Source organism: Myotis myotis, unplaced genomic scaffold (genome assembly GCF_014108235.1).
Source record: "Myotis myotis isolate mMyoMyo1 unplaced genomic scaffold, mMyoMyo1.p scaffold_m19_p_5, whole genome shotgun sequence".
NCBI lineage: Eukaryota > Metazoa > Chordata > Mammalia > Chiroptera > Vespertilionidae > Myotis > Myotis myotis.
In genome coordinates this window covers 80,657,696-80,683,410 of record NW_023416357.1, presented here as the reverse complement: position 1 = coordinate 80,683,410, position 25,715 = coordinate 80,657,696, and the positions used below count along the sequence as shown (strand labels likewise).

General features: G+C 51.2%; 3 protein-coding genes across 8 annotated transcripts; all 3 read right to left on the bottom strand.

The window, feature by feature from the left end:
- Positions 1 to 3,488: 3,488 nt before the first annotated feature.
- MOSPD3 (motile sperm domain containing 3) lies at positions 3,489 to 7,513 on the bottom strand. 6 transcript variants are annotated; one of them, XM_036310091.1, is made up of 7 exons: positions 7,367 to 7,513; positions 6,846 to 6,910; positions 6,643 to 6,780; positions 5,713 to 5,788; positions 5,041 to 5,270; positions 3,845 to 4,009; positions 3,489 to 3,722 (listed from the first exon to the last, which is right to left on the bottom strand). In XM_036310091.1, the coding sequence occupies exons 2-7, from the start codon at positions 6,868 to 6,870 to the stop codon at positions 3,691 to 3,693; spliced, it is 666 nt and encodes a 221-aa protein (XP_036165984.1). In that variant the 5' UTR covers positions 6,871 to 6,910; positions 7,367 to 7,513; the 3' UTR covers positions 3,489 to 3,690. The 6 variants fall into 6 exon arrangements, with proteins under 6 accessions (XP_036165984.1, XP_036165982.1, XP_036165981.1 ...); XM_036310089.1 differs by having other exon boundaries at positions 7,304 to 7,452; XM_036310088.1 differs by having other exon boundaries at positions 6,643 to 6,910; positions 7,367 to 7,448.
- A 1,473-nt stretch (positions 7,514 to 8,986) lies between these two features.
- On the bottom strand, positions 8,987 to 14,112 carry PCOLCE (procollagen C-endopeptidase enhancer). Its single transcript, XM_036310077.1, has 9 exons — positions 13,894 to 14,112; positions 12,948 to 13,056; positions 12,303 to 12,561; positions 11,343 to 11,467; positions 10,669 to 10,805; positions 10,087 to 10,358; positions 9,761 to 9,838; positions 9,452 to 9,622; positions 8,987 to 9,309 (listed from the first exon to the last, which is right to left on the bottom strand). The coding sequence occupies exons 1-9, from the start codon at positions 13,986 to 13,988 to the stop codon at positions 9,143 to 9,145; spliced, it is 1,413 nt and encodes a 470-aa protein (XP_036165970.1). The 5' UTR covers positions 13,989 to 14,112; the 3' UTR covers positions 8,987 to 9,142.
- Positions 14,113 to 14,234: 122 nt separating this feature from the next.
- FBXO24 (F-box protein 24) lies at positions 14,235 to 25,714 on the bottom strand (the record flags this gene model as incomplete). The annotated part of the gene is made up of 10 exons (XM_036309992.1): positions 14,235 to 15,716; positions 16,037 to 16,207; positions 18,731 to 18,862; positions 19,108 to 19,229; positions 19,490 to 19,648; positions 20,528 to 20,762; positions 20,984 to 21,222; positions 22,521 to 22,704; positions 22,791 to 22,889; positions 25,604 to 25,714. Coding segments are annotated over 10 exons (1,815 nt in total), but the record flags the coding sequence as incomplete, so codon positions are not given.
- Position 25,715: the final 1 nt, after the last annotated feature.

The following is a 25,715-nucleotide window of genomic DNA, read 5'->3' as shown; positions in this document are numbered from 1 at the left end:
CAATCTGACTGGTATCCTTATAAGAAGAGGAAACTGGACACATAGGAAGACACCAGAGATGTACACACACAGAGGAAAGACTGTCAGAGGACACAGCAAGAAGGCGGATGTCAAAAAGGAGGAGGAGGAGGAGGAGGAGGAGGAGGAGGAGGAGGGGGAGGGGGAGGAGGGGAGGAGGAGGAGGAGGGGGAGGAGGAGGGGGAGGGGAGGGAAGGGGGGGGGGGGGGGGGGGGGGAAGGGAGGGAGGGGAGGAGGAGGGGGGGGGAGGAGGAGGAGGAGGAGGAGGAGGAGGAGGAGGAGGAGGAGGAGGAGGGGCGGTTGTCTGAAAGTCAAGGAAAGAGGCTTCAGAGGAAACTAAACCTGCCAACCCCTTGATCTTGGGCTTCCAGCCTCAACTGTGAAGAATAAATTTGTTGTTTAAGCCGCCCAGACTATGGCATCCCTAGCAAACTAACACACAGGGAGGCTATCCTGGACTGGGCAGGGAACAATGTAATCACCAGGGTCCTTACAAAAGGAGGCAGAAAGATCACAGATAGAGATGTAATAGACAGGGATCAGACTCAGAGAGAGAGAGTTGAAAATACTACACTCCTGGCTTTTTTTTAAAAGTGGTTTAAAACAATGATTATTTGTTATTTCCATAACTGGCTTGAAAGATGGAGAAAGGGGCCACAGGCCAAGGAATGCAGGTAGCCTCTAAAAACTAGAAAAGGCAAGTAAACATCTTCCTCTGGTGCCTCCAGAGGAAGGCAGCCCTGCTGACATCTTGATTTTATCACCAGAAAACGCATTTTGGATTTCAGATTCCCAGAACTGTAGAATTAATTTGTGTTGTTTTTTCAATGTGGTTATTTATTTATTATTTATTTTAGAGAGAGAGGAAAGGAGAGGGAGAGGAACACTGATCGACTGCCTAAACCCAGGCATGTGCCCTGACTGGAAAATGAACCTGTGACCTTTTGGTGCACGGGATGACGCTCAACCTACTGAGCCACACCAGCCAGGGCAATTTGCATTGTTTTAAGCCACTAAATTAGTGACAAATTCTTAGAGCACCTACAGAAAACTAATGCACACACACTACAACTTCTGCAAGTACTGTTTTCTAAAAAAAAAATTTGCTTAAATAAAAAAGTCTATTTCCCAAGTTCCTCCCATTCCTACAGCTGCTCCTTCATAGCTGTGTCCCAGAAAGTCTTCCTGATCCCACTGGCAACAAGGCCTTTTCACATCACATACCAGCAGGATCATTAGTGTGTGATACCTAAAATGCATTTTGGGGACCTGGGATAGGCAGCCCATATGAATGGTTATCACAGGTAATTTGTTGAGGGATTTGCTGGACCATGGCAAGAGCCCTCCCATACTTTCTGACACAGGCTATAGAGCCATTCTCTACACACTAGTGGGGCCACACCCTACTGGAGCCAGTTCTGGGTATGGGAGGAACAAGACTTCCTGGGCAGTCGGGCAGCTTCCAAGGCCCCAAAAGTAAAGCTAGTACAACTGATAATCTTCCAGCAGCGTAACAGACCGAGTCTCAACATTATCTTGCTGATTTTTGTCCCTAATCAACAATCTGCCAGTGATGCTGGATGCCCCTTTCCCTGTCACCCCCTCACCATGCATCTTAAGGAGGGCTTAAAGCCTGCCTTTCAAGGATCCTATTTTTTCACCATGCCTTCATGTCTCTTGAGTGGCTCACTTAAGGTTATATCAGGCAATGCTATTTCTCCCATCTTCAGTAATCTTAGTGTTTCTGACCCACAGAAGTTGAAATCAAAGGAAGAGACAAAATAAAAGAAGATACAGGGACAAAAAGGCAGATGATTTGGGGGATTGGAAGTATCCAGGCAGCCCTGGCAAGAGGCCCCAATGGCTCAAGACAGTGAGACTAGAGCTTTAAAGCAGGTGGTATTTTTTGTTTCTTTTTAGCTTAGGTACGTTGGCATAGGGGCAGGATCCTATTTTAAAGGGCTGGCTCAGTGGATAGAGCGTCAGCCTGTGGACTGAAGGGTCCCAGGTTTGATTCCAGTCAAGGGCATGTACCTTAAATGTAGGCACATCCCCAGTAGGGGGCGTGCAGGAGGCAGCTGAATTGATGTTTCTCTCTCATCCATGTTTCTAGCTCTCTATCCCTCTCCCTTCCTCTGTGAAAAATCAATAAAATATATTTTTTAAAAAAGGGGGGGGGATCTTAAGACTCAACTTTCACCAGGGCTGGTGTGGCTCAGTTGGTTGAGTGTAGGGAGCGGCTATAGGGTTAAGCCTTGGACTGACCTGCTGGCAAAGCCACAAACAAGTCCCAGCTTAGAGGGCAGAGCCCTCTTAGCATAATTAGGTTTGACCTAATGACACTCCCTAGATCTTATCTGGGTAGCTAATGGGCTGTGGGAGGTGCAGCAAGTGCTGCCAAAACAAGTGAAACTCACAAGAACATTATAACTATGGTGACCACTACCTTGTTTACCTCTGGCTGTAAAATAAAGGCTCGGCTTGCTGTCTGGGTCTCTCCCTGTGGCCTCAGCCAGGCACAGGAAGATCCACCCAGACCCAGCTTATTCTCTTTGTCTTTTCTACATCCTTTTCCGCCTCCTCCTCCCCCTAGGCTCACCGAACCCTTGGCTGAGCTGGCCTGGCACAGTTGAGTATTGTCCCATGCACCAAGAGGTTGTGGGTTTGATTCCTGATCAGGGCACATGCCAGAGTTGCAGGCTTGATGCCCAATAGGGGGCATACAGGAGGCAGCTGACTGATGTTTCTCTCATTGATCTCTCTCTCGCCCCCTTCTCCCTTCCTCTCTAAAATCATATTTTTTTAAAAATCAACTTTCCCAGAGATTATAACTTGGTGCAGCCACTATGCAAAAAGTATGAAGATTCCTTAAAAATAGAGCTCCCATACAGCCCAGCAATACCACTTCTGGGTATTTATCTGGAGAAAACGAAAACAACAATTTGAAAGGATATATGTATCCCTATGTTCACTGTGGCATTCTTTACCATAGCCAAGATATGGAAATAACCTAGGTATCCATCAATAGATGAATGGATAAAAGATGTGACATATACTATATACAAAATGGGATATTACTCCACCATAACAGAATGAAACCTTCCATTTGTGACAACATGGATAGACACAGAAGGCATTGTGCTAAGTGAATAAGTCAAAGACAAACACTGTATTTCATCTGTGGAATATAAAAATCAAAACAAATGAATAAACAAAACAGACCCATTAGAATATAGAGAAAGGGATGGGGGGGGGGGGGGAAGAACCAACTTTCTCAATGTCCTCATTTAGGAGAGAGAAACTGAAGCTCACAGAAATGAAAGGACTTGCTCAAGGTCATAGTTTTTTCAGTGCTCCAGAACCAGAACCCAGGACTTAATCCTCACTGGGCATCTTCACTGGCCCAGGTACCTGGGTTCCTAGGAATGGGAGCAGGAGGAACTGGAGAAAAAGAAGTATGGAGAAAGGGGCATATTCCCTACATTTCTCAGTTTAATTTTGCAAATTTTTTAAATTCAACTTGGAAAATGAATACAAATCCCTGGGTATTTTTTGTCAGGGGTGGAGAGAGTAGCGGGGGGGCGGGGGTCGAGGCCAGGTATGAGCATCACATTGGCCATCTCATGTCCACATCCTTGTCCAGGGAGGGGGGGTGGAGGTTGAGCAGGGGGCTCAGGTCCGGATAAAGACCATGGTAAGGAGGCCTGGAGAGGGGAGAAATAAAGAGCAAGAAATAATGAGTAGCCCTGGAGCTCTGGGAGCCCTCTTCCCAACCCTTACCCCTCTTTCTCTGGGGCTCACATCCCCTCACCACTACTGTGCTCACCCAAGATGTAGGCTGCCACCAACTTTTGTCCCAGGGAGACATGCAGGATTTGGGGCAGCTGGCTACCAAGTTCATCCTGGAGTGGGAGCAGCAGGAAGGCCACTGAGACTATGCCGGTCAGCAAGAACAGGAGGAAGGAGCTGGTGGCCAGTTGTGGGTGGGATTCTGGGAAACAAGGCTTGTCAGAAGCTCCAGACCCAACTCCTCCCCAACCCAAGGTCCTCCTGGGAGAAGGCTGAAGACGGAAGGTGTATCCACTTTTATTGCCCTTCAGAAGCACACAATGCAAGTGTCCTCTCCTCCCTACAGCCTCTGTCCCCACAGCCACAAGAAACCCTCTCTCCTCTGGTCCCTCAGCAATTTTCTTCTTCTCTCTTCACTCTGCCTGATTACTGGTTTCTGTGCACCTGTCTGTTAGGCAGGGAACTCCTTTTCCCAGACCCAGCATACAACTTGGTATGGCATAATTGCTCAGTACAGGTTTCTTATGGAACCGAACTGAGCTGGCATATAATAGAAAGTATTCAAGTTAAAGTTAAGGAAAAATTTTCCCATTTAAGTATGGAAGCCAGAAACCAGGTAAACTGCAAAATATGTTTGTTCCTTAATCCTATATAATAAAAGCCTAATATGCTAAGCATCTGGTCAGCCCTTCAACCAATCAAAGTGTAATAGGCTAATGATATGCTAAGGACGCTCAACTGCTCACTATGATATACACTGACCACCAGGGGGCAGATGCTCTGACCTGTAGGTTAGCTTGCTGCTGGGGTCCCGTCCATTGGGATTGGGATTGAGCAAGATGGGCCGGACATGCCCTGGAGCCCTCCTGTGGTCACTCCCCAGCTGGCCAACCTCCCGCGTCCCTCCCTGGCCCTGATTCCCGGTCCCGATTGTGCGCCGGTGGGGTCCCTCAGGCTGGCCTGTGCCCTCTCGCAATCCAGGACCGCTCGGGCAATGTCAGAGAGCCAGTTTCGGCCTGATCCTGCAGGGATCAGGCTGAGGGACTCCACTGGTGCATGAATTCGTGCACCGGGCCTATAGTGTAATATAAAATCTCAACTCCTAGAAACATTTTCACAAAAAGCCAATAAACTAAACCTGAAGACCTCTGCAACTCAAACCAAGCTCATCTCTAGAGTAATGCTAGGTCTTCCCTCCCTACAGAACTCAAAAATTCCCGTCTTCCAACTCACTTTCAGGGAGGTGTCTGGTCGTGGGTGGTGCTGTCCAGGAAGGAGGCCCTGGGTGTGGCGTTGAGTCAGGCTGTCCCTGAAGTTCAAGGGGGTAGGCTGGGGCCCTCAAAACCGAGGTGATGTCCTTGCGCCCCAACACTCGGCCCTCAGCTCCCTCCTCAAACAGCTCAATGCGGAAGCGGTCCTGGACATCATAATGGCTGGCAGTGGGGGCCACGTGGCGAATCACACTGGTCCCAAGATGGAAGAGAGGCTCATTGAGAGGAAGTGAGTGACAGGCAATGATGCAAGTGGATCTAGGCCCCACCCTCCCAGGAAACTTTCCCATTGGGTTACGGGCAGAGGGTTGGGAAAAAAGTTGAAGAGGACCAGGTCTGAGACCTTAGACCAGGGATTGGGAACCGTTCTTCTGCCACGGGCCATTTGGATATTTATAACATCATTAGCTTAATATAATTCACTTAATATAAATTTATGTTGCTTTGAAAAAAGCTCCTAGATTTATTGAATTTTGAGTCCCACCAGTAGTTGCCTTGGCAGGGACAGACCAAATGATTTTGCAGCCCTTATACTGCCCTCGGCTGGACACTTCCCACCCCAGCCTCAGACCATGGCTCAGTTACTCAGAGAAAGCTAGCAGCAACCTCTGGCTTCTCCACCCTCCCAACTTACATGTCAATGCAGGAATGAGGCTTCACATATCCTTCTGCGTCAAACACTGTGTACTTGTCAGGTGCTGTGCACAGGACTGGGGGATACAAGCACAGAGAGACTGACTCTTACTTCTGAGACCTTACACAAACCTGTCCCACTAAGGGACAATAGAGTCCCCCTGGCCTTCCACCCCCAGGACTAGACATGACTCTTCTAGTCCACGAAGGCTGGACATCTGACCGTGTGGACGAAGAGGGGCCACATACTAACCGGCCGAGATCAGGGAAGGCCTACTTGGCGGCCTTGCAAATTCAGAAACCTAAAGTAAGTTAGGTTTGAAGTTAAAACTTTTTAACTAAAAGCCGTTAGGGCAGGAAGTCATGTGCTAGGTTAAAATCTTCCCTGACAAAAGTCAATCTTTACCTTAACTAAGCTTGTCTATTGTCTTTTGCATCTAAGATAACATTGCTTTGGAGTATCAGGATAACTCTCCTTTTTCCAGATTCCTCAGGGCAGAACTAATGTACCAGGGCTGAGACCATAAATCCTCATTGTTATTGTTAACATGTTAAATATTCACTGTTAACTATCCTGTACCCACCTATGTAAAAGATCTATGTGTCTATCATTTTACTTTTCATCCAATCCCAGAAGTTTCCCCGATTTGCTTTCTCCCACCTCCCTAATCTATCACCAAAGGATATCATGTAACCCACTAGCGTCTTCTCTTTAAATTATAATGTATAAAATAAGATGCAAAACTGCCATTTTCTAGAGCATTATCTCAATCCGTTGATTGTTGTTTCCCAGCAACTGTCCACAGTTTGGCTCAAATAAACTCACAAAAATCCCTCTATAGGTGTGCATGTTCCTTACATTGAACCCCCCCCCCCCCAGTGTCCTGCCACCAGCCCCCAGACCCCTAGCATGAGGCGCCCATCCCTTCACCTCGGAAGCGAAGCGCGGCTCCCGTGGGGTTATAGAGGGTCAGCAGCTGCCTGGGTCCGCTCCGTTGGTCCGCCCTGAACACTAAATCAGGGGGAAAGACGAGGACCGGGACGACAGGTCCCGAGGGAGGAGGGGCGCCCCGGGACCCCCGCCCCGGCGCCCCGGGACCCACCAGCTCCTGGTCCTGGGGCGCCCCGCGGCGCATGCAGGCTCTAGGCAGTGGGACATCCGAGGGCTGAGCTCGGGGGACAGGGCCTGGAATCTAGAGCTGGGGGACGAGAGGGGCAAAAGGGAACGGACGAGATTGTGGGGCCGGCCTGGACTGAGGCGAGCGCCACCCCCGCCTCGGAACTCGACGAGATGAGGATCCCGCAGACCAGAACCAGCTTCCGAACCCTCGGCTTTTCCAGCTCTGCCCGGTCCCTCTAGGCCCCGCCTCCAAGCCCCACCTCGATGGTCACGCCCACCCGGTAAACCCGGCCCCTTGCGGCTCCCAAGCCCGGGCCCGGTCTCCAGACCTCCCGAAGCCCCGCTCCACTAGGCCCCGCCCCTTCCGGGCGTCCGGGATTCCGCCCCGGTTTGGGCCAGACGCCGCCTGCCCCGGGGTCTCCTCCGGAGCTGCTCTTTCCGCCTGCCCCGCAGAGACCTGTATCTGTGGTACCTGTGCCTCCGACCCCTCCCTGAGATCGGGCCGCGCTTCTTTGGGCTTCGCTACGATGCTCACCTTCTGGTCACAGCACCTGTCAATCAACTTGTGAGCCGACCGTGGCTGCCACCTGCCCCCGAGGCCGTTTGGGTACTTCCGCCACACGGCTTCTGTCATTGGCCAGGGCGGCTTCGTTTCCGCCATACGTACACGCCGATTGGTGCGCTTACAGAGGGGATTGACTAGGTCCCGGTGACGGGAAATTACGTCTCTGTCTAGAATTCTAGCCCTGCAGTTACTCTGGGAGACCCGGGCGGCCTTTCTTCCTGCCTCCGCACTCTGAGACCGTCAGATCGCTAGAATCCCGCAAAGCAGCCCTCGTTCTCCACTTCAATCCCAGGCTCTCCCGGAAGCCTCTGCGGCAACCACAGCCGTTTCCTGCAGTTGAAGGTTGCTCCCAGTTGGACTCAAGTCTCAGCCCTGGGTTCCGCTCCTGATTCTCTCCTTTCCGCACGGGATTCGGAAATCACATTTACATAGGAATTAAGATTTACCAACCCTGCCACATTATTATTATTATTATTGCCACATCCATTACCATTCCATATATTCACCTCTTACAAACAAGGAAAGCTCAGCAAGGTGAACAGTCTTCTCCAGGCCACCCAGTTAGCAGTGGAGCAAAAACAGTGGCTCTTATCCAAAAGCCTTCCCTGAGCACTCCATATAATGTAGAATCCCCGTCTGTCCTCTTAATCATGTTTTCCTCATAGCACGCATAGAGCTACTTGTCCTTATGTTCATTTTACCATTTATCTCTGTTCCACAAAAGCAGGGACTTTGTTTTGTTGTACCGTTGGTGCCTAGAACAGTGCCTGCCATTTGTTTTGTTTTTATTTATTGATTTGAGAGAGAGAAACATCGATTTTTGGATAGATACTTATTTATGCATTCAGTGGTTGATTCTTTTATGTGCCCTGACTGGGGGTCAAACCCGCAACCTTGGCATACTGGAGGACGTTCTAACCAACTGAGTCACCCGGCCAAGGCTAATGCCTGCCATTTGGAATGAACAAATGACTAACTAGAATGAGCTTTGAGCTGAGATCTAATTGAGAATTCCAGGTAGAGGGAATAGCACAGGCAAAGCCATTGTACTAGAAATAGTCATAGAGCCAATGTGACTGGAACAGTGACCTTCAGGAAGACAATAATTGAAGATGAGAGTAAGGGGGATGAAGGATGCAGAACATCCAGAGCCTCTGAGCCCACAGTAGGACTTTGGATTTTATTTTGAGACTGATGGAAAACTGTAGGAGAGTATTTAAATGTTCTTTTTAACAGTCTTGAGATATCTTTGACATAAAAACTGTATATATTTAAGGTCTACAACTTGATGGTTTGTATACATTGTGAAAAGATTACCACAATCAAACTTATTAATATATCCATCATCTCTAAAGACAGGGTGTCCCTAAAAATGTATACACACTTTATAAGCTGATAGCTCAGTTTTAAAAATGAAATGTATTTTAATAAACACTGCCTTTATAATTATTCAAAGTGTGTATATACATTTATGGGGAGACACACTATAGTTACCATAGTGTGTATGTTTGCTTGTGTGTGGAGAATATGGGGAGTTTTTAGCAAAGGTGTGCCAAGATCCAACTTGGTTTCTTAAAAAATTCTATAAAATAAATGTCTGTTGAGTTTATTGAATGAATGAAAAGAAATCCCCAAGATGGGCACCAAAACCATAAAAATGGATATGTGATCCCTTCCTCAGTCAAGGAATATTTATTTGGTTAAAAAATGGATCCCTAGGGCCAATGGCCAAGGCTGGCCTGGATTTCAGGCCTGGGACCTAGCAGCCCGAACAGGCTGAGAGGGGCACCTCCTCTTGCTGAGATTGGTGAGGATCTGATCCTGGCTGGGCCGGTAGAGGACCACAAAGCTATCTGGAGGAAGGATAGGACCTCTGTTCTCTTCCACCTGGCCCATCAGCAGATAACTGGCTCCTGGGAGAGGGAAGGGAGAGATTGAGAGCTCATGTTACATACCTTAAAGATGTACCTCCTCATCTGAGCCCCTTATATTCTACCACCTCTGTCATTTCCATGAAGCCAAGTACCCTTCTCCTCGACCCGACATCCCTATTACCTTTCTTCATGGGGGGACACTGCTTGCAAGGCACGTAAAACTTCAAGGAGGCATCAGTGGGTGCAGAGGGCAGGTCCAAGCCTCCAGTTTTGTAAACACCAATGAGACTGACAGTGACAGTAAGGCCCTCTCCTGGGCCCCGAACCATGGACTTCACTGTTGCCGTCACCACTGTGGGAGAGTGAGGGTGAGAGGTGAGGAGACAGGAGGCTAGGGCAAGGCTAGAGCCAAAAGGGGGAGGGTACTTTGGGGACAGGAGGGAAAGTTAGAAGATCTGGAAGAGCAGAGCATGTGAATGAAGCTTCTTACCCAGATTGCTGGTACAGAAGTTGCTCTGCAAGGTGCCTGTCCGCCGGCACTGTTTTGGGCAGGTGACACTGGGTGCATCTAGGAGGCGGAGGGGGACATTTTTTGTGGAAGGTGACCTACCTAGCAGGTGGAAAGGACTATTTTCCCCATAACAGCCTCATTGATTTGAACTTGTTCAAAGTTCTATCCAGCTTTGGGTCTCAGTACCCAGTGCCAACCATTATTAGCACAGAGGTGGCACCAGTGGGTGTTGTATGAATGAATGAATGAGCAAGCCCAGGAATGAACTCGGTCTACATCCTCTTCCTCCCCCTTCTCAGACTCACTAGGGCCCACGGGGGTTGCCTGGACCTCAGGCGTGGCTTTTGGTTTCTCCGCAGGTGGGGGTTCCGGCTTGACTTTGGGCGGGGTTCCTGGCTTGGGGCCCGGGCCAAGGAGCGGGGGACCTGGCCGGGCATCCTCTCCCGGGCTCTGAGCTGGCCCTTCTTTGGCGGCACCCCGCGGCAGGGTCCTGTAGGAGGCTGAGAATCCATCGGCAGTGACGCTAAGGTCCGAGACGAACTGGACGAGGAGCTCATTTCCTTCGGAGGAGATGGGACTGCAGGCGGCAGCAGGGCATTGTGGGAGGTGTCAAGAGGGCCTGCACCCCGCCTTTACCCAGGCGCCCACCCCCAAGTTGGCTACATTAGCCTCTCAACTTCTTAGGCCCCAATTGCTTCTGTATCCAAAGTCCACAGGACTGATGCAGGGACTAGTACCCTACTTGCTCCACCCACTGGTTTGGAGCACATGGGTTCAGATCCCGCCTCTTCAGCTAAGCCCCTCCCATCTCAACAGCAGCCGCCGGTCAGACTCCTGGGGAGGCGGAGAAACCATGACCTGCACCCACCCAGGTCCTGTCCTCTCACCCCGGGGCGGTGTCTCCGCAGAACTTCCCCAGCCTCTTGGCGTCGTCACTCACGGCTCCATTGAACACACTGACCGAGTCATAGCGGCAGTAGGTGTCCGGCTCCACGTCAAACTTCCCAAAGGTCAGCGAGATCACCTGATGGCAGGGCACAGGGCAGAGGCTGCTTGGCACCTCTCACTTCCTTTGGAGATGTTTACAGCAGCCTCCTTCACCTCCCGTGTCCCCTTGCACCCTCTTCTTACTGTATTCATATCACAGCTCAGAGGATTACATACACAGGAATCCTGAAGTGGCATCCTCCGCCATGGTGGGCAAGGTCAAGTCCAGGCTCATTCTCAAGGAATAGACCCAAAACCCACCTCCTTCACCTCCCCCACCACCTCCCCCACCTCACCATCACCACAGACACACACACACACACACACACACACACACACACACACACACACCAAGTTTATCAGCATCAGATACCTCACTGATCACAGGTATAATTTTACTTTTTTTTTTTTTTTTTTTGCACGCAAGCAGGTTGGGTCTGTTTTGCTTCCCAGCAGCGCAAGCGCAGTGCTTAGGACATAGTAGATGTTCAATAAGTCTTTGCTAGCTGCACGCTGGAGGACACTGCTCAGGTCCGGAGGGCAGCCCCCCGCTCCCTGGAAAGGGGGTCGGTACCTGGTTTGGGGGCGCGATGATGTGCCAGGAACAGCTGATACCCGGGGGGTAATCAGATTCGGGCCAGTTGGGCGTGGTCAGTGTTCCCTGGGCCTTTTCCAGTCGCCCCCCACAAAATTGGTGCTCTGGGGAGGGGAGAGAGGGGTGGGGTGGGAGTAGTGGAGACCCTCGGTCAGCTTGAGAAAAGCTCTAGGCTGGGGGCTCGTGCAGGAAGGTCGGATGTCGGGGTCTCAGGATGAGGGGCGAGAAGAGGGGAAGGAAACGGTGGGTAGGTTAGCAGAGGAAGAGCAAGGCGCAGGACCTCCGGGCACCCAGGCAGGTGGTGGAAGGGGGAGGAGGAATTGGTTGGACACGCCCCTTATCGCCCCGCCCCCTGACCCGCTGCCACACCGTTCCTCTTCCCCTGTTCGATCCCATCTCCTCTACCCGGCAGAGAAGCCCCCTTTGCAGGCTCGAGAGTCCCCACTCTGTGAGGGTCCCCTCAGATTGGGGCATAAGCCCCTTTGGGAGGCCTTAAATATTTTAGGGGAGACTTCTGCCGCCAGGAGGAGGTGATGGGACCGCAATCGGGAGCCCCGGGCTGGGTGTAGGGGGCTCTGGGTCGGAAGAACCTGGTCCCCCTTCCCAGGGGGGCCCTCTCACGCCAGTCAGAGGGAGCCCGATTGCGGACGGGGGCGGGCAGTTACTCACCGTCCCAGTAACCCCAGGCCGCCCATTCCACCCGTGGGTCGGTGACCCATTTCCGCCTCGCGCCTGGGGTGGGGCCTGGAAGAGGGGGGTGGCGGGAGCGGGAGAGGGGAGAGAAGATGGGGAGGAGGGACTGGAGGGGCAGTTAGTGAGGAAAAAGGGGAAGGGAGGCAATGGGGACCTAGGATCTTGGGGTGAAGGTTAAGGCTGAGGGCGGGGCCTTACCAGGGTGGGACCAGGAGAAGGGGAAGGAGAAGGTGAGGGACGTCTCACCAGTGCTCGAGGTGGCCCGCCCGCTGTACCAGAGCAGGAAGCCTCGTCCTCCTGTACCCTCATCCGCTGTCATCTTCAGGGTCACTTGGTTGCCCGGGGCCACTATGGGTGCTGGCCGGAAGGTCCCACAGAAGCGTCCGAGCCGCTGGCCCGAGGTTCCAGACCCAGCAAAGACCTCCAGAGCATCATAACGGCAGGCAGGGTGTAGCTCCAGGTCAAAAACTCGGAAGGAGAGGGACACAGTCTGGCCTTCAGGGACCTACAAAGTCAGGTCATACACAACCCAGGCAGAGGGTACTTCCCTTTCCCCAAGCATTTCCTAGAGAAACTTGGGCCTGAACATGAAGGAACCCCAACAGGGTGCAGAGCAGAGGGCTTGTGGCTTATGTAGGGGACAAGTCTTGAGGTCTATGGAGAGATTTACAGGGGCGGGAATGGAGTTAGGAATGGAGCAGCAGGCTTTGAATTAAGGGTTGAGTGAGGACACTTGCCACGTATTATTGTGGAAACTGATGGATCAGTGACCAGAGGGGAGGGGTCTTGGACTTCCCCAGGGAGTAATAGTGCTGGGGGAGGGCCTTTGACTGCCTGGACCCAAGCCTTGGAGACTTTGACAAGGGGTAGTGACCAGAGGGGCCTTCTCACCGTTATTGTCCAGATGCACTCCTTATTGGGGGGGTAGAGGTTGGGAAAACTTTCACTTGCCACGTAACCAGATTCCCCAGTCACATCCCCTCCACACAGGAACACAGGTCTGGAGAACAGAAGAGGGGTCAGCCATGGGTGGGGGAGTAGTGGACAGACTGGGATGGGGTAATGAGGATAGGAAAGCCTGAAGAGGAGGGAGAAAGGCCTACGGGATCTGGGATGGCCTCAGGCAGCCAAGATGAAATTGAGGTGGGAAATACTATAGTAGAGGATCAGGAAAAAGTAGGGCCAGCAACTTAGCTATGCCTCCAACTCCCAGTCCCCACCCCCAACACAACAGGAATTTCCGGAATCCTCCTCAGCCCCCCTTCTTACTCTCCCCACTTTGCACTGCCAGGCAGTCCACAGCAGCTGCCTAAGTACTTCCAGATGTAGACACAGCCACGCCACGAGGCTGTGCGGGGGAGGGGGTGGGGAGTTGAGTGAGAAGCAGCAGCGATGGCCCTCAAATTGAACCTGGAGACCAGGCTCCCTAACTTCTCAACCTTTTCTTTGCTTCTGTTGCAGCTAAACTACTTGAGTATCTGACCTCAAGTCTCCCACTTGCTGCCCCGCTTTCCCCCATAATATCTAATTGCCTTCCTGGAATCCAGATGTCCAGATATCAAGCAAGTTCAAGGTCTTGGCTTTCTCAGGTCCCATGGAGTGAATGGGGAGACTTAGAAGAGGACAGAGGTTGAGGAAACGGGGAGCAGTGGTGACCTACAGGAGACAGTGGTCTTGTAGCAGGGAGGACAGACTTGGGGACCAGAGAAGAGTAGAAACTGGGAGATCTTGGGGGTGATGTGTTAGAAAAAGAATCCACAAGATCCACAGGCATAACCCTTCAGGAATTGGCTTTTGAAGCCCACTTAAGCTAACTAGAAGGTGCCAAGAGACCTACCTGGTATAGTTGGGGGTCTGGCCCTGGGCAAAAGGCAGCAGGGTCCAGGCAGGGAGGAGGAGCCCCAAGAGGGAGGCTGTGACAGCAGGCTGCATGGCTGAGGGGAGAGGTGCTGGGGTCCCCAAGACAGAGGCAGCAGCCGAGTTTAGCAGCAGAAGCAGCGGCAGCGGCGGCGGCAGCGGCAGCAGCAGGGATAATTGGTGCCAGATGAGGCAGCCTCGGATGTGTGGGCGTGGGGACTGGCCAGTGGGGAGGGCGGTGGGGAAGGCGGGACAGGGAGAGAGGAACCCGGACAGTGGTGAGTCCAGGGGCCTCTTTAGGTACAGGACACATAAATATTGACCTAAGTAATGGGAGGAGCAATGAAGGGCTGAGGGAGCATCAGGACCTCAGCCATAACCTAGGCATCAAGTAATGTCATCTGGAAGCCCATTCTGTCCAGTGCCCAAGCATCTTGTGAACAGAGCCCTGATCCTTCCCCAGGACGCTCCAGCCCACTCATGATCCTCTCCATTGCTGCTTCCTTAGCACCCAGAGAAAGCCCTTTCCTGGACTCCCAACCTTTAAGCATTCACCCCCTTCCTGACCTGCTCCAACTTACTTTCTGCTTCAAATTTCCACTATCTTCTATCCCCAAGCTAGACTAGGCCAAGAAGAAAAGAATTCTGCTTACCCATTTTCTCCCAAATTATCTGGAGGTACAGGAATGGGGCAGGGAGGTATGGCATGTGGATAAAGGGAGTGTCTCCCTTCTGCAGGAAGAGGAGGACAGAGTAAAAAGTAGGGGAAAAGGACATATAAGATCAGATCTGGAGGTAAACAGAAAGCAGAGAGGAGGGAGGTTGACTTCACAGGGATGAAGGAAAAGGGATAGAAAACTGTCACAAGTCAGAAATGACTTCTTCAGAATGGGAATATGAGGATCCAGTGGGGGGCACCAAATAGTATATGACCACTGGTGGTCTTGAGGTCCGAAAGGTTGGCGACCGCTGGCATATGTTGTTCCAGAAGGCAGGGCTAGGATTTCCTGTCAAGAAGACTGGGTCAGGTCTTGGGCGTGGAAGGGGAAAGCAAGCTGAAGGTGCTTGAGCAGCTGCTGCTCTGCCTGACCCTGTCTATGCTCCTGCCCTCCCTTACCCACTGAGCTAGGCATCGGGTCCCCCATTCCGTGCCCCATTGTCCTCCCAGGCTCCAGGGTCCCAAACTAGGCCTCACGTCAGCCTTTTATTCTATTTGTCCATCAAATCTCTTGTCCATGATAGTAAGATTGGAGGCCCCTCCTGGGCAGCCCCCAAACATTTTACAAAACAGTTCCCTCCCCACCCTGGCATGTCCAGCAGTCCCCACCCCACTGTATCCCCCTTCCCATGGCACAGTGTTCATTGCTACCACTCCATCTCTCCTTAGCCTTTGGCCCAGAGCCAGACTCTCCCTCCAGGGGTAAGACTAGGAGAGGGGGGTCAGCTCTCAGGTGTTGGGGGGCCTTGTCCAACCCCTCCAGCAGCCTTCTGTAGCATGTCCAGAGCCTCCCAAAAGAAATCCTTCTGTGCAGCCAGCAAAGGCATCCAGCCCACGATCTCCTTCATCTTTTCCATGCGGTCCTGCAACGTGGAGCAACTGTAGATCTGGCTGAGGTACTCCTTACAGGCCCAAGCTGTCCCCCCAGGGTCCTGGAGTACTCCGGACCCTGCATTGGGTTCAGGGGTCCCCACCACCTTGCTGGCTGGTAGATCTCGGTAGGCGGGATGCTGCTCAATGTCATGGCTGGACAGCATGTAGAGACACTCTCTGGTAGAGCAGAGGGAGCAGGCACACAAAGGGACCTTGGGGGAGAGAAGGGGCATGGCTGAGTGGGGCCTTTACTGAGGGGTTCCCACAAAGCCCAGATGTTGTGTCCCTCCCCCTCAGACCAGCCCTGAGCCAGCAAATGAGCTGGCTGGCTGAACCCCAAGGTTGTGTGAGGTCAGAGAGTACCAGCAGGATCTGCTAAGGGAGAGAGAGCCAGGAGCCGTGGTGCCCAGCAGAAAAGGGAGGTGGGTGGTATTGGGGAAACGGGGCCCTTGGGGCCCCACAGTAGCCACAGCCAGAATCCTGTGGGCTACCTGCCCTCCCTGGTTGCCCATTCGCCTGACCCTGCTCTGACCTTGACATGGAGTTTGACGAAGGAGGCGCTCCCCTTAGGCCAGCCAGGGAGGCGGCCTCCAGCCCCACAGCCACAGCCCAGCAGCTCCTTGCTGAAGTCCAAGCCCTGGCTCAGCACCAGGGAGTGGTTGAGGCCACACCACAGGGCAATGGGGTGTTGCAGATAATACACCTGAGGATACAGGGCCAGGATCCCTAAGGGGGATACACCAAGGGACTGGGGGCCCAGGTCAGAGAAGGCTCAGGGCAGAATCTAGGGACATGAGGAGAGGGAAGAAATGGGACCCAGCACACCTTCCCCAGGTCTTCCTGCTGAATGAAGACCAGCAGCAATCTCTCCCTCCTTGGTTCTCGTGAAGCCCCAGTCTGACCAATGGGCTCTAGCACTTCTGCTGGTTCCTCATCTTTGCTTCCCAGAAAATAGGTTATTTGCCTGAGGCCAGGGCCTGCTGTCTATTCTCTCATTCTGACACCACATACCTCAGCCAGTCCAACCTCTCATCCAGCTTTCCAGCCTCAGGGTGAGGAATATCTTCCCAAGGCTTAAAGACCCAACCTCTCCTTTGCAATTCTAGGTTAGCCCTCAGAAAGGAATTTCCTTCCTTGTAGTCCTACCTTCTCTCTCTAATATTTTCAGTTTTTCATATTATCTTTTCAAACGGCTATTTTAAAATATTTTCTCCTGATTTCTGCTGCTTCCTATCTCTGTTTTTTAGGCAGAAGAACTGGTTACATGACCAGTCTGAGGTTGACCACATTCTTGTTCTCACTACAGCCAGTCTTTCCTGAACCTTTTTGTGATCTGGCTTTTCTCCCTACTATGCTACTGACATGTTTTCCAAATGCACTTGACCTGCTGGCTGCCAAATCCCAGGGCCTCTCCTGCATGTTTTCTCTTGACAATGTGAGCGTTTTTATTTTGAAGGCATGGATAAGTAATTTATGGTCATTATAGAAACACTACAAGATACTGGCAAGCAAAAATTAATTTAAAGATCACTGGAAATCCCACCACCCACTATTAATTTCTTGCTGGATCTTCTTCACTGCTCCCTATACAAATGTATGCAGTTGACCCTTGAACCACACAGGTTTAAACTGCACAGGTCCACTTTGACCCAGATTTAAAGTGCAGGCCACTTATGCATAGGCCTGTACAAATCAAATCTGTATTGTGTGAGGGTCTACTATATTTTTTAAAACAGTTTTAAAATATTTTTTAAAATTTATTTCAGAGAGGAAGGGAGAGGGATAGAGTGATAGAAACATCAATGATGAGAATCATTAATCGACTGCCTCCTGCAGGCCCCACCACTGGGGCATGTGTAGACTGGGAATCTAACTGTGATCTCCTGATTCACAGGTCCATGCTTAACCACTGGGTAACACCGTCCAGGGTCTACTGCATTTTTAATTGGGAATCTAAATATGTGAAGGGCCAACAAGTTACATGAGGATTTTTGACTGCATGGTGGGTGGTATCTCTAACCCCTGTGTTGTTCAAAGGTCAACTGTACGTGTAAATTATCTTTTTAAACAAAAATGGGATCTTACTATGTAAACCATTTCACACATTTTTTTTTTTACTTAAAAATATGGCATGACCATCTTTCCATGTCAGTAAAGTATATTCCTACATCGTCACTGTCACCATTAATCACTTCATCCTGTTCGAAACTTCCTGTGCCCATGGCTTCTGGAACAGGGCATGCCTCCTGTGTCAGTGACAACTTTTTCATTCCCTCTGCCTATAATGGTGGCTCCTACCCAGGTTTACTCCTCTATCATTACTTTTGTCATTTCAACTTTTTTTCCAATTTGGAACCAAATTGCCAGTGAGATATTTCCACTTTACTGTCCTACTCTCACTGCAAGAAAGTCCAAATTTGTGTTCTTTATTCAAAGCAGCATCCCCTTCCAATTCACATGTTTGTTGCTGATACCATTTTTCTTCAAGGGAACTATTGCCGGAGCCACCTTTGTCCTACACTCTTTTGTTCACATCTAATTAGTTCCCAGAGCCTGTTCATTTTTTAAAAAAATATCTCATATATCTCAATATCTCCTTTCTATTCTCAGTGTACCAGCCCCAGGCCCTTGTCTTAAATGCTCCTGTCACTCAACAGCCTCCCAGTGGGCCTCTCACTCAGTCTCCTGTGCACTCTGGCCAGGTGACCTGTTCTCAGTCATCCGTGTGGTTGCTCTGGAACCCGAAATGACTCTTTCCCATATCCATACCTCTCCAAGCTCACACCCACTTATACACCACCTCATATCCAACTATTTACAAAATACCCTCCCTCCTTCAGTCAGGCCAGCCTTTTCACTGTCCGTTATGTGTAAGCTTTGTCCTCATCCCTATTACACAGGCACCTCTCCCTAGTCCCACCTGAATCCTTTCTAACCCACTAGGCCCTGCTCACATCTCACCTTTTCTTGTTACTCCAGCCCACCCAGGTCTCCCTGCTTCACTAAATTCCTCCTACACTTACAGCATGCACTGCACAGAACAAACTTCATTGTGTCAACCCTGGATAAGACATGCAAAATATGATGGGCATTACACACTGGTTGGCTTAACCTCCTAGGGCATAGAAAGTGGATTCTATGGAAATTAGAGAAGTGGAGAGATCCAGAGAGGTCAGGGAATTGAAAGAAGGGGGTCAGGATTAGAACTGCTGGGAAACAGTCTCACCTGTGTGGGTTCCCCTCGGTCCATTTTGTCCCCTGTTCCCAGCTGCCCATATCTGTTATTTCCCTGCATAAAGATTCGGCCAAATTCATCCACCAAGCCAAGGTGATTGTAGCCAAGAGCACAGAATAGGATCTAGGGGGTAAGACAGAAAGGGGAGGTGGGCATTCAGTTCCCTCCAGAGGAACTCTGAACTCCAAAACCTCCCAGCCACTAACCTGGCTCTCTTTTGGTCATGCCCTCTATGTCACCCATCTCTCTGGGTCCCCTGTCCCTCCCTGATCAATCATTTGATTCCTGCTCATATTTCAGACCTTCAGAACCTTTCAACCCCTCAAGTCCCTCCTGTAATGATCTGCCCCATCCCTCCAGGATCCTACCTTGGCAGGTAGTGAGAGAGCAAGTGGCATCTGCTGGTCCAGGGGGTCAAAGGCTTGAAGGGTCCCAAAGAGATCACGATACACCCCTGGGGTATGCACCTCAAAATACACTCCCCCCTCATCTGGGGGGTCGGGTGCCCTCAGCTCAGCAGCTTTGGGCACCCATTTCCTAGGGATAAGGCCCCACCTGGGGTGAAAACTACAAGATCTGGGGAGTCTCACACCCACTAGAATTCACCAGCTATGATGTCTGGAAATCTAAACAACATCTTTTTACTAGGATGCCCTAGGGGTCCACCACAGGAGCTGGAATAATGATTGCGGGTATCTGGAAGATCTGTCCAAGGCTAGGTCCTAGAGCAAAAGGGAGGTGGTTCTTTACCCGTAATGTACAGAGTACTGCTCTGGTTGGAAGCCATGCAGGCCACACGCAGGTGAGGCAGGCAACGGGACACCTTCCTCAGGGCCAGCTGAACTGTGTAGGAGCGTGGCTGGTCTAGCTGGGTTTCATTCACTACCAAAGAGTAGATCTTTCCTTCCTCTGGAGATTGGAGGAAGCAGACAATTATGTGGGAGAAGGAACCCTCCAATATCCATATTAACTTCCCAATAGACCCCCTAAGCCAGCGGTTCTCAACCTGTGGGGCACGACCCCTTTGGGGGTCGAACGACCCTTTCACAGAGGTCGCCTAAATACATCCTGCATATCAGATATTTATATTACGATTCATAACAGTAGCAAAATTACAGTTATGAAGTAGCAACGAAAATAATTTTATGGTTGGGGGTCACCACAACATGAGGAACTGTATTAAAGGGTCACCGCATTAGGAAGGTTGAGAACCACTGCCCTAAGCCATACAGGATGAAACATTACTATCTTAGAGTGGGGTTTAAGAAAAAGGGTAGAGATGAAATAAGGAAAGAGTGGTCTCATGTTTCCCAGATTCCAGCCTCTTACACCAAAAATAAATCAGGGAAGTCCTTTTCAGTGTGAGAAATGAATGGAGAGAAAACCTAGTAGATTTGGCAGAATACAGTCTGAATGCTGGGAATGATGTCTGGGGATTTAGGGCCTTACACAGCATTAAGAAGTCTGGAGTGTGGTTAGGTATAGGGAGGCAGTATAGGGTATAAAGTGAGGTGCCTGGTATGGAGGTTGGGGAGATTAGAATTTAAAGCAGGGCCCTTTGCATATATGAAATATGCAAAATCACATCCCTTCGATAGCTCAGCTGGTAGAGCGGAGGACTGTAGTTGAAATATGCAAAATCTTAGAGTAGGAGACAGACAAAAGCAGAGCTATTTGGTTTGAGATGGCATTCAGAACCCTGTGTGAGAGGCCTCCCTTCCCATCCCCTGCAGCAGGTCTTGAAGAATCTTCAGAAAACAATTTGTAAACTACTGCTCAAAGCCACACCTGTGAGGAGCAGTAGAGCCCGCTGAGTCTCCTGACCAACCAGCACAATCTGTTTGAAGCTCATGGAGTGGTGGAAAGTCATTTTGAAGACCCGCTGCCCACTAGACTGCAGATAGACCTCAACACAGTCGCAGGCCCGGCTGCTGGTTGTGCCTACCACTTCCAGCTGCTCCCGAGTGGCCAACACATAGAGGTATTTACGGTAAACTGTGTCACATCTTGGGTCGGAGGCAAACTGTAGGAAAAGACAAAGGTGTCTGGGATCTAGAGCTTGAAGTGGAATGAGGCTGGGGTAGGAGATGAGATACTTGGGTACGGAGCTAGGAAATGGGGACTTGTTTTCCAGTCCCTGGTATGGGAAGGCAGCTGTCCTGAGGAGGACACCTCAGTTCTGATGTGGGCCCTGGGTCCCTGGAGGTTGGGTGGGTTCTTAGCTGCCAAAGTTCTGCTACTCACGTCCTTGGCTCCTCGACACAAAACAACATAGCGGCAGGCTCGCTTCCACTGGATCTGGCCAAGAGTGGAGGAGACCAGGGCATTTTTGAGGAAGAAGAGGGTCCCCGCATAGTCAAGAATGAAGATGTGATCCTTGGTGGGCAAGAAACGGCGGTAGCCATGGGCTAGCAGAGGGGCTACACTCTTGCTGAGACAGCGGCGGCGGCCCCCAAATGCCTGGAAATACAGGCCTTTCGTGTCTAGAGAAGGGAAGGATATGGAAGGTTCAAGGGGTTGGGATGACACCAGGGAGATGAATCAGAGCTTGGGCAAACAAGGTTTCTCAGATATCCTGCTATTTAGCTCCTCTCCATCCCCAGGACTGGGAAACGAACCCCTTCCAGAGGACACATGCAGAGCTTAGAGGATATCCTTAATTATACCCAATGACTGAAGGTTAGTTTTCTGGCCCACCTCAGCCCAGGGCCATAAACATGCTTCTAAATGAGCACTTCTTTGATCCAAACTTGCATAGCATTAAGAAGATTTACTTTGAAAGCTTAGGATATTTCCCAGAGTCTAAGACTTAGTCTTGGTGTGGGAGGAGGATATTTATGCGAAACAGGAGACATCAAGGGACATATAATAAATACGCAGAAAAGAACCAGAGGAGTGAGGAAGAAAGAGTGAAAAAGAATGACTCAGAAAGACCAGTAACTCTCCCTCACCCCTAGCTCTCCATCTGCTACCCAGATCTCTCTTAATCTCTACTATGTGAGATGAAGCGGACAGGGACTCCCTGGAAAGGAAGGGGGGTTTAGAGCATGTTTCTCAGTCTGAGGGAGAATTTATCCCTCAGGGGACATTGGTTGTCACAACTGAGGGAGGTGCTACTGGCATCTAGTGGGTAGAGCCCACGGGCACTGTTCAACATTCTTTAATGCACAGGATAGTTCCCCACATCAAAGCATTATTTGGGCCCTGGCCAGTGTTGCTCAGTTGGTTGAGTGTCATCCCATGCACTCAGTCACGGTTGGATTCCGGGTCAGAGCACATGCCCAGATTGCAGGCTCAATCCACAGTGGGGGTGTGCAGGAGGTAGCCATCAATATTTCTCTCTCATCAATGTTTTTCTCTCTCCCTCTCCCATCCTCTCTTTCTAAAAAATCAATAAAAACATATTTCTTTAAAAAAATTATTTGGTCCAACACCTCAGTAGTGACAAGGCTGAGAAACCCTGGTTTACAGGAGGGGAAGCTTGCAGTTTGGGGAGTAGAAGATGTCTCTGGGGTAAGATTTGGAAGAGTTTGAATATGGAAGGAGACATGGTAGGGATACTAGTAATGGGGGCTCTGGGTGGGACATCTATCAGAAGGTGGTTCTAGAGACTTGAAGTACTCAATGGCATGTTTGAATCTAACATCTGCTTCCACAGAAAGGGGCCCTGGAAGGTTGGCTGGGAATGCTGAGGTCATCAGGAAACTCTCTGGAGCAGGAGAAATCCCAGAATAAGGTAGGTCAGAGGCAAAGGGAAGTACAGGTTCTGGGGAAGGTGTACAGTTAAGAATGGCAGCTCTCTTCCAGGGACGGACTCCAGAACCCTGCTCTCGTAGGCGAGGACTGAGCTTGCGACAGATGCGTCTCCACACGCCCTCAGCATCGCACACTTCATGGAAGTAGTGGCAGGTCTGGCCGAGGGCAACTACATCTCTGACTGGGAGAAATGAGATGATATGTTCCACCTGAGGGGCGGAGGGAGAAAGCAGGGGTCATTGGGGGCCCCTCCCAGTCCTTTATTCTTAATACTTGCCCCTCCTCAAGGACTCACCAGCTCTGGGGGGAACAACTGAACAGAAATAGGGTTCCCTCTTCCTTTCTTCTCTTCACCCCCAAGCTCTGGGCCACATGAAGGGCAGCTCCGCTTCACCTACCCAAGAAAAAAGGGGAGCAGAGGGGTTCCATGAGGATCATGCCTTTTTATTCCCTTCTCTCAGCCTGTCTTTCATTAGCTACTATTTTGGGGGTTCATAGCTCCATCTTCCAGCTCTGTGCTGTCAAATCCTCCCATCTTTCTCTCTAGATCCATGGCTCACTCCTCCCTGTCCTTGTTCCTTATTCCAATTTCTCCAAGTAACCCCTCCCCAAATCTCTTGCTGACCTCTTCTTGCCCTTCTCTTGACACTGCCCCCACCCAAGCCTCTCCTCTTATCCTCACAGCCCGGTGAATTTTTGCAGCTTCTGTCTCTGGCTTCTCCTCACCATCTTGACTGCCCTCTCCCTGCTCCTGTCCTCATGTCTCCAGGCCCCTTGGCACTCGTCTTGGGCCCTGTCCCTGCTGCCTTTCCCACACCATGTCCCCTGCCTGGGCTTGGGGGACCTCTAGGGCCCCTCTGCTTCCTAGGCCCCTCCCCCATGGAGTCCTGGGCAAACAAACCTCTCTGTGACCTCACTGCCTGGCCACTGTGACCTGTTTTCCCCAAGCTTGGCAGGGATTTTCTGTCTTAGCTCCTCAGTTCTAGCTCAGCTCTAGCAACCCAATGGCTCATGGGATATGCATTTTACAGGAGAAACACAGTGTGAACTCCTGGTAGATGATGCCTTTACTTTCAGGGAGTAGTAGGAGCTTTTTTCCACTTGAGGCCCTTTAAGCACTAACTACTATAGAGAAACACTGGTGAATTCTTCATATCTCTGCAGGCCAGGGCCTCCAGAGGATTTGTAGCTCAAAAGTATAACCCCGCCTCCCCCCAAAAAAGTATAGACTCCTTTGCCAGGTGAGGGGGAGGGTGACCCTGCTAATGACCATCTTTCTCACAAAAGCATGCACCAGATGAAAGTCAGTGCAATTCAACACAGACTTTAAAGTCTCATGCAAAATACAGATCCAAAAGCAGACTGCTTTCCTGGGTCAGTAACATGACTGTATGTATGAAAGGCGGCCTATTACAGCGGAAGAAAGGGTTAGATTTACTCTGAAAGCTTAGGATATTTCCCAGAGTCTTAAGACTTAGTCTTGGGGTGGGGAGTGATATTTATGAGAAACAGGAATGGGGGTTGTGTCTGCACAGGTGGGACAGACCTGCACCAATAAATCCAAGCAGTCGCTGGCTCTCCCAGGGGCTCACGGGAATCCAGTCCTGGCCGGCCAGCCCTGAGCCGCTCAGGATTACAGACTTGGTTTACTGGGCGAACAGCCTGTCACCCACCCAATCAAGCTCCCTTACTCACGGTGACCTAGGAAACAGCTGGTCTGGATTACCTAAGATGAAATTTTTTTTTTTTTTTAATATATGTATTTTATTGATTTTTTTACAGAGAGGAAGGGAGAAGGATAGTTAGAAACATCCATCAGCTGTCTCCTGCACACCCCCTTCTGGGGATGTGCCCACAACCAAGGTACATGCCCTTAACCAGAATCGAACCTGACCCTTCAGTCCGCAGGCCGACGCTCTATCCACTGAGCCAAGCCGGCTAGGCCTAAGATGAAATTTTAATAATTCAATCGTTTAGGAATGTCAGCGTCTGAGAAGTGACTTGTGAGTGGTTAGGCAACTATTAACATCCTAAGATGGACTCCTTCGGCCCCCAAGGCATCTAAAAGGAAGTTCGGTCTCTCGGCAGACAGCAGCACAGTCAGCTTGCTCTCATTTCCGGATCCCCTTTATTCACTCCACTTCACCCCAGGTGGCAAGGAGGGCGAGGACAGAAAAAGCCCACCGTCAAAGCTGACGCGGTGGGGAGCCTGGGGCTCTGGTGCCAGCTGTCAGCACGTTGCTGTTTGCTCCTGCCAGCTCGTCCACTTCCCTCCGCCTCAGTTTCCACATTTGTAAAATGGAGGACTTCGGGATGAGAGACGGCCCCTTCTAGCCTAACCCCCCGGTCCTGTCATCACAATTCCTGCCCCGGCGCGCTCCTCTGGCTGGGCGGGCAGGCCGGGCGGCAGCCCTCGAGGCTTTCCCGGCTCCTGGAACCCTCTCTCCAGGGGCTGAGCTGGGCATCTTCAGGCTCTGGGAAGCCGCCCCCCCCGCCCCCCCCCCCCCCCCGGGCTCCACACAGACCGTCGCAGGGCCTCAGCCGCCCCAGCCGGAATGGCCTTCACAGTCGTTCAGGCCGCGACGACCCTCTGCGAACGGGGCGCCCGACACTCTCCCGTCTACCTCACGGCCTCAGAGCGGCTCGCTCCGTAGCACCTACAGCTCGCACGCACTACTCCTGCCCCTGAAATGCTCCCCGTCCAACCCGCGCGCAGCGCTCACATTTTTTTACCTCAGTTCTAAAGTTCTAGCTCACCCGCCTCCTTAACGAAGGGACCGCCTTCTCGCCCATGCTACTGGTAGGTAGAGCCGTCCCTCAGAGAAGAGGCGGGACCAAGGTCCCTCCAGAGAATCTAATTGGCCTTCTCGACAGTCACTCGCCTGTATCTGGCTTACGATTGGTCTTCATTAGAAGAGGACTGGGGCTGGCGGTCTCTCGGCCCCTATCCCTTTTAGTTGAGCGCCGGCGTCCCCGCCTCCTAGTTGAATCTGATTGGCTCTATCTCCAGCCTAAGCAGTGTGATTGGATGCAGCTGCACGGGGTGAGCCCGGCTGAAGCGTCAGCCGTTGGCGAGAGTTCCATTCGAGTCCTCCTCCCTTCGCTCACCTCACTCCAGCGCCGGAGTCTCCACCCCCCCGGCGGGTTCTGATTAGCCACTTCCGATGCTCGGGACCGCGATTGGTCCACCGGATCTCTGGTCCCACTTCCTCCCCCTTGA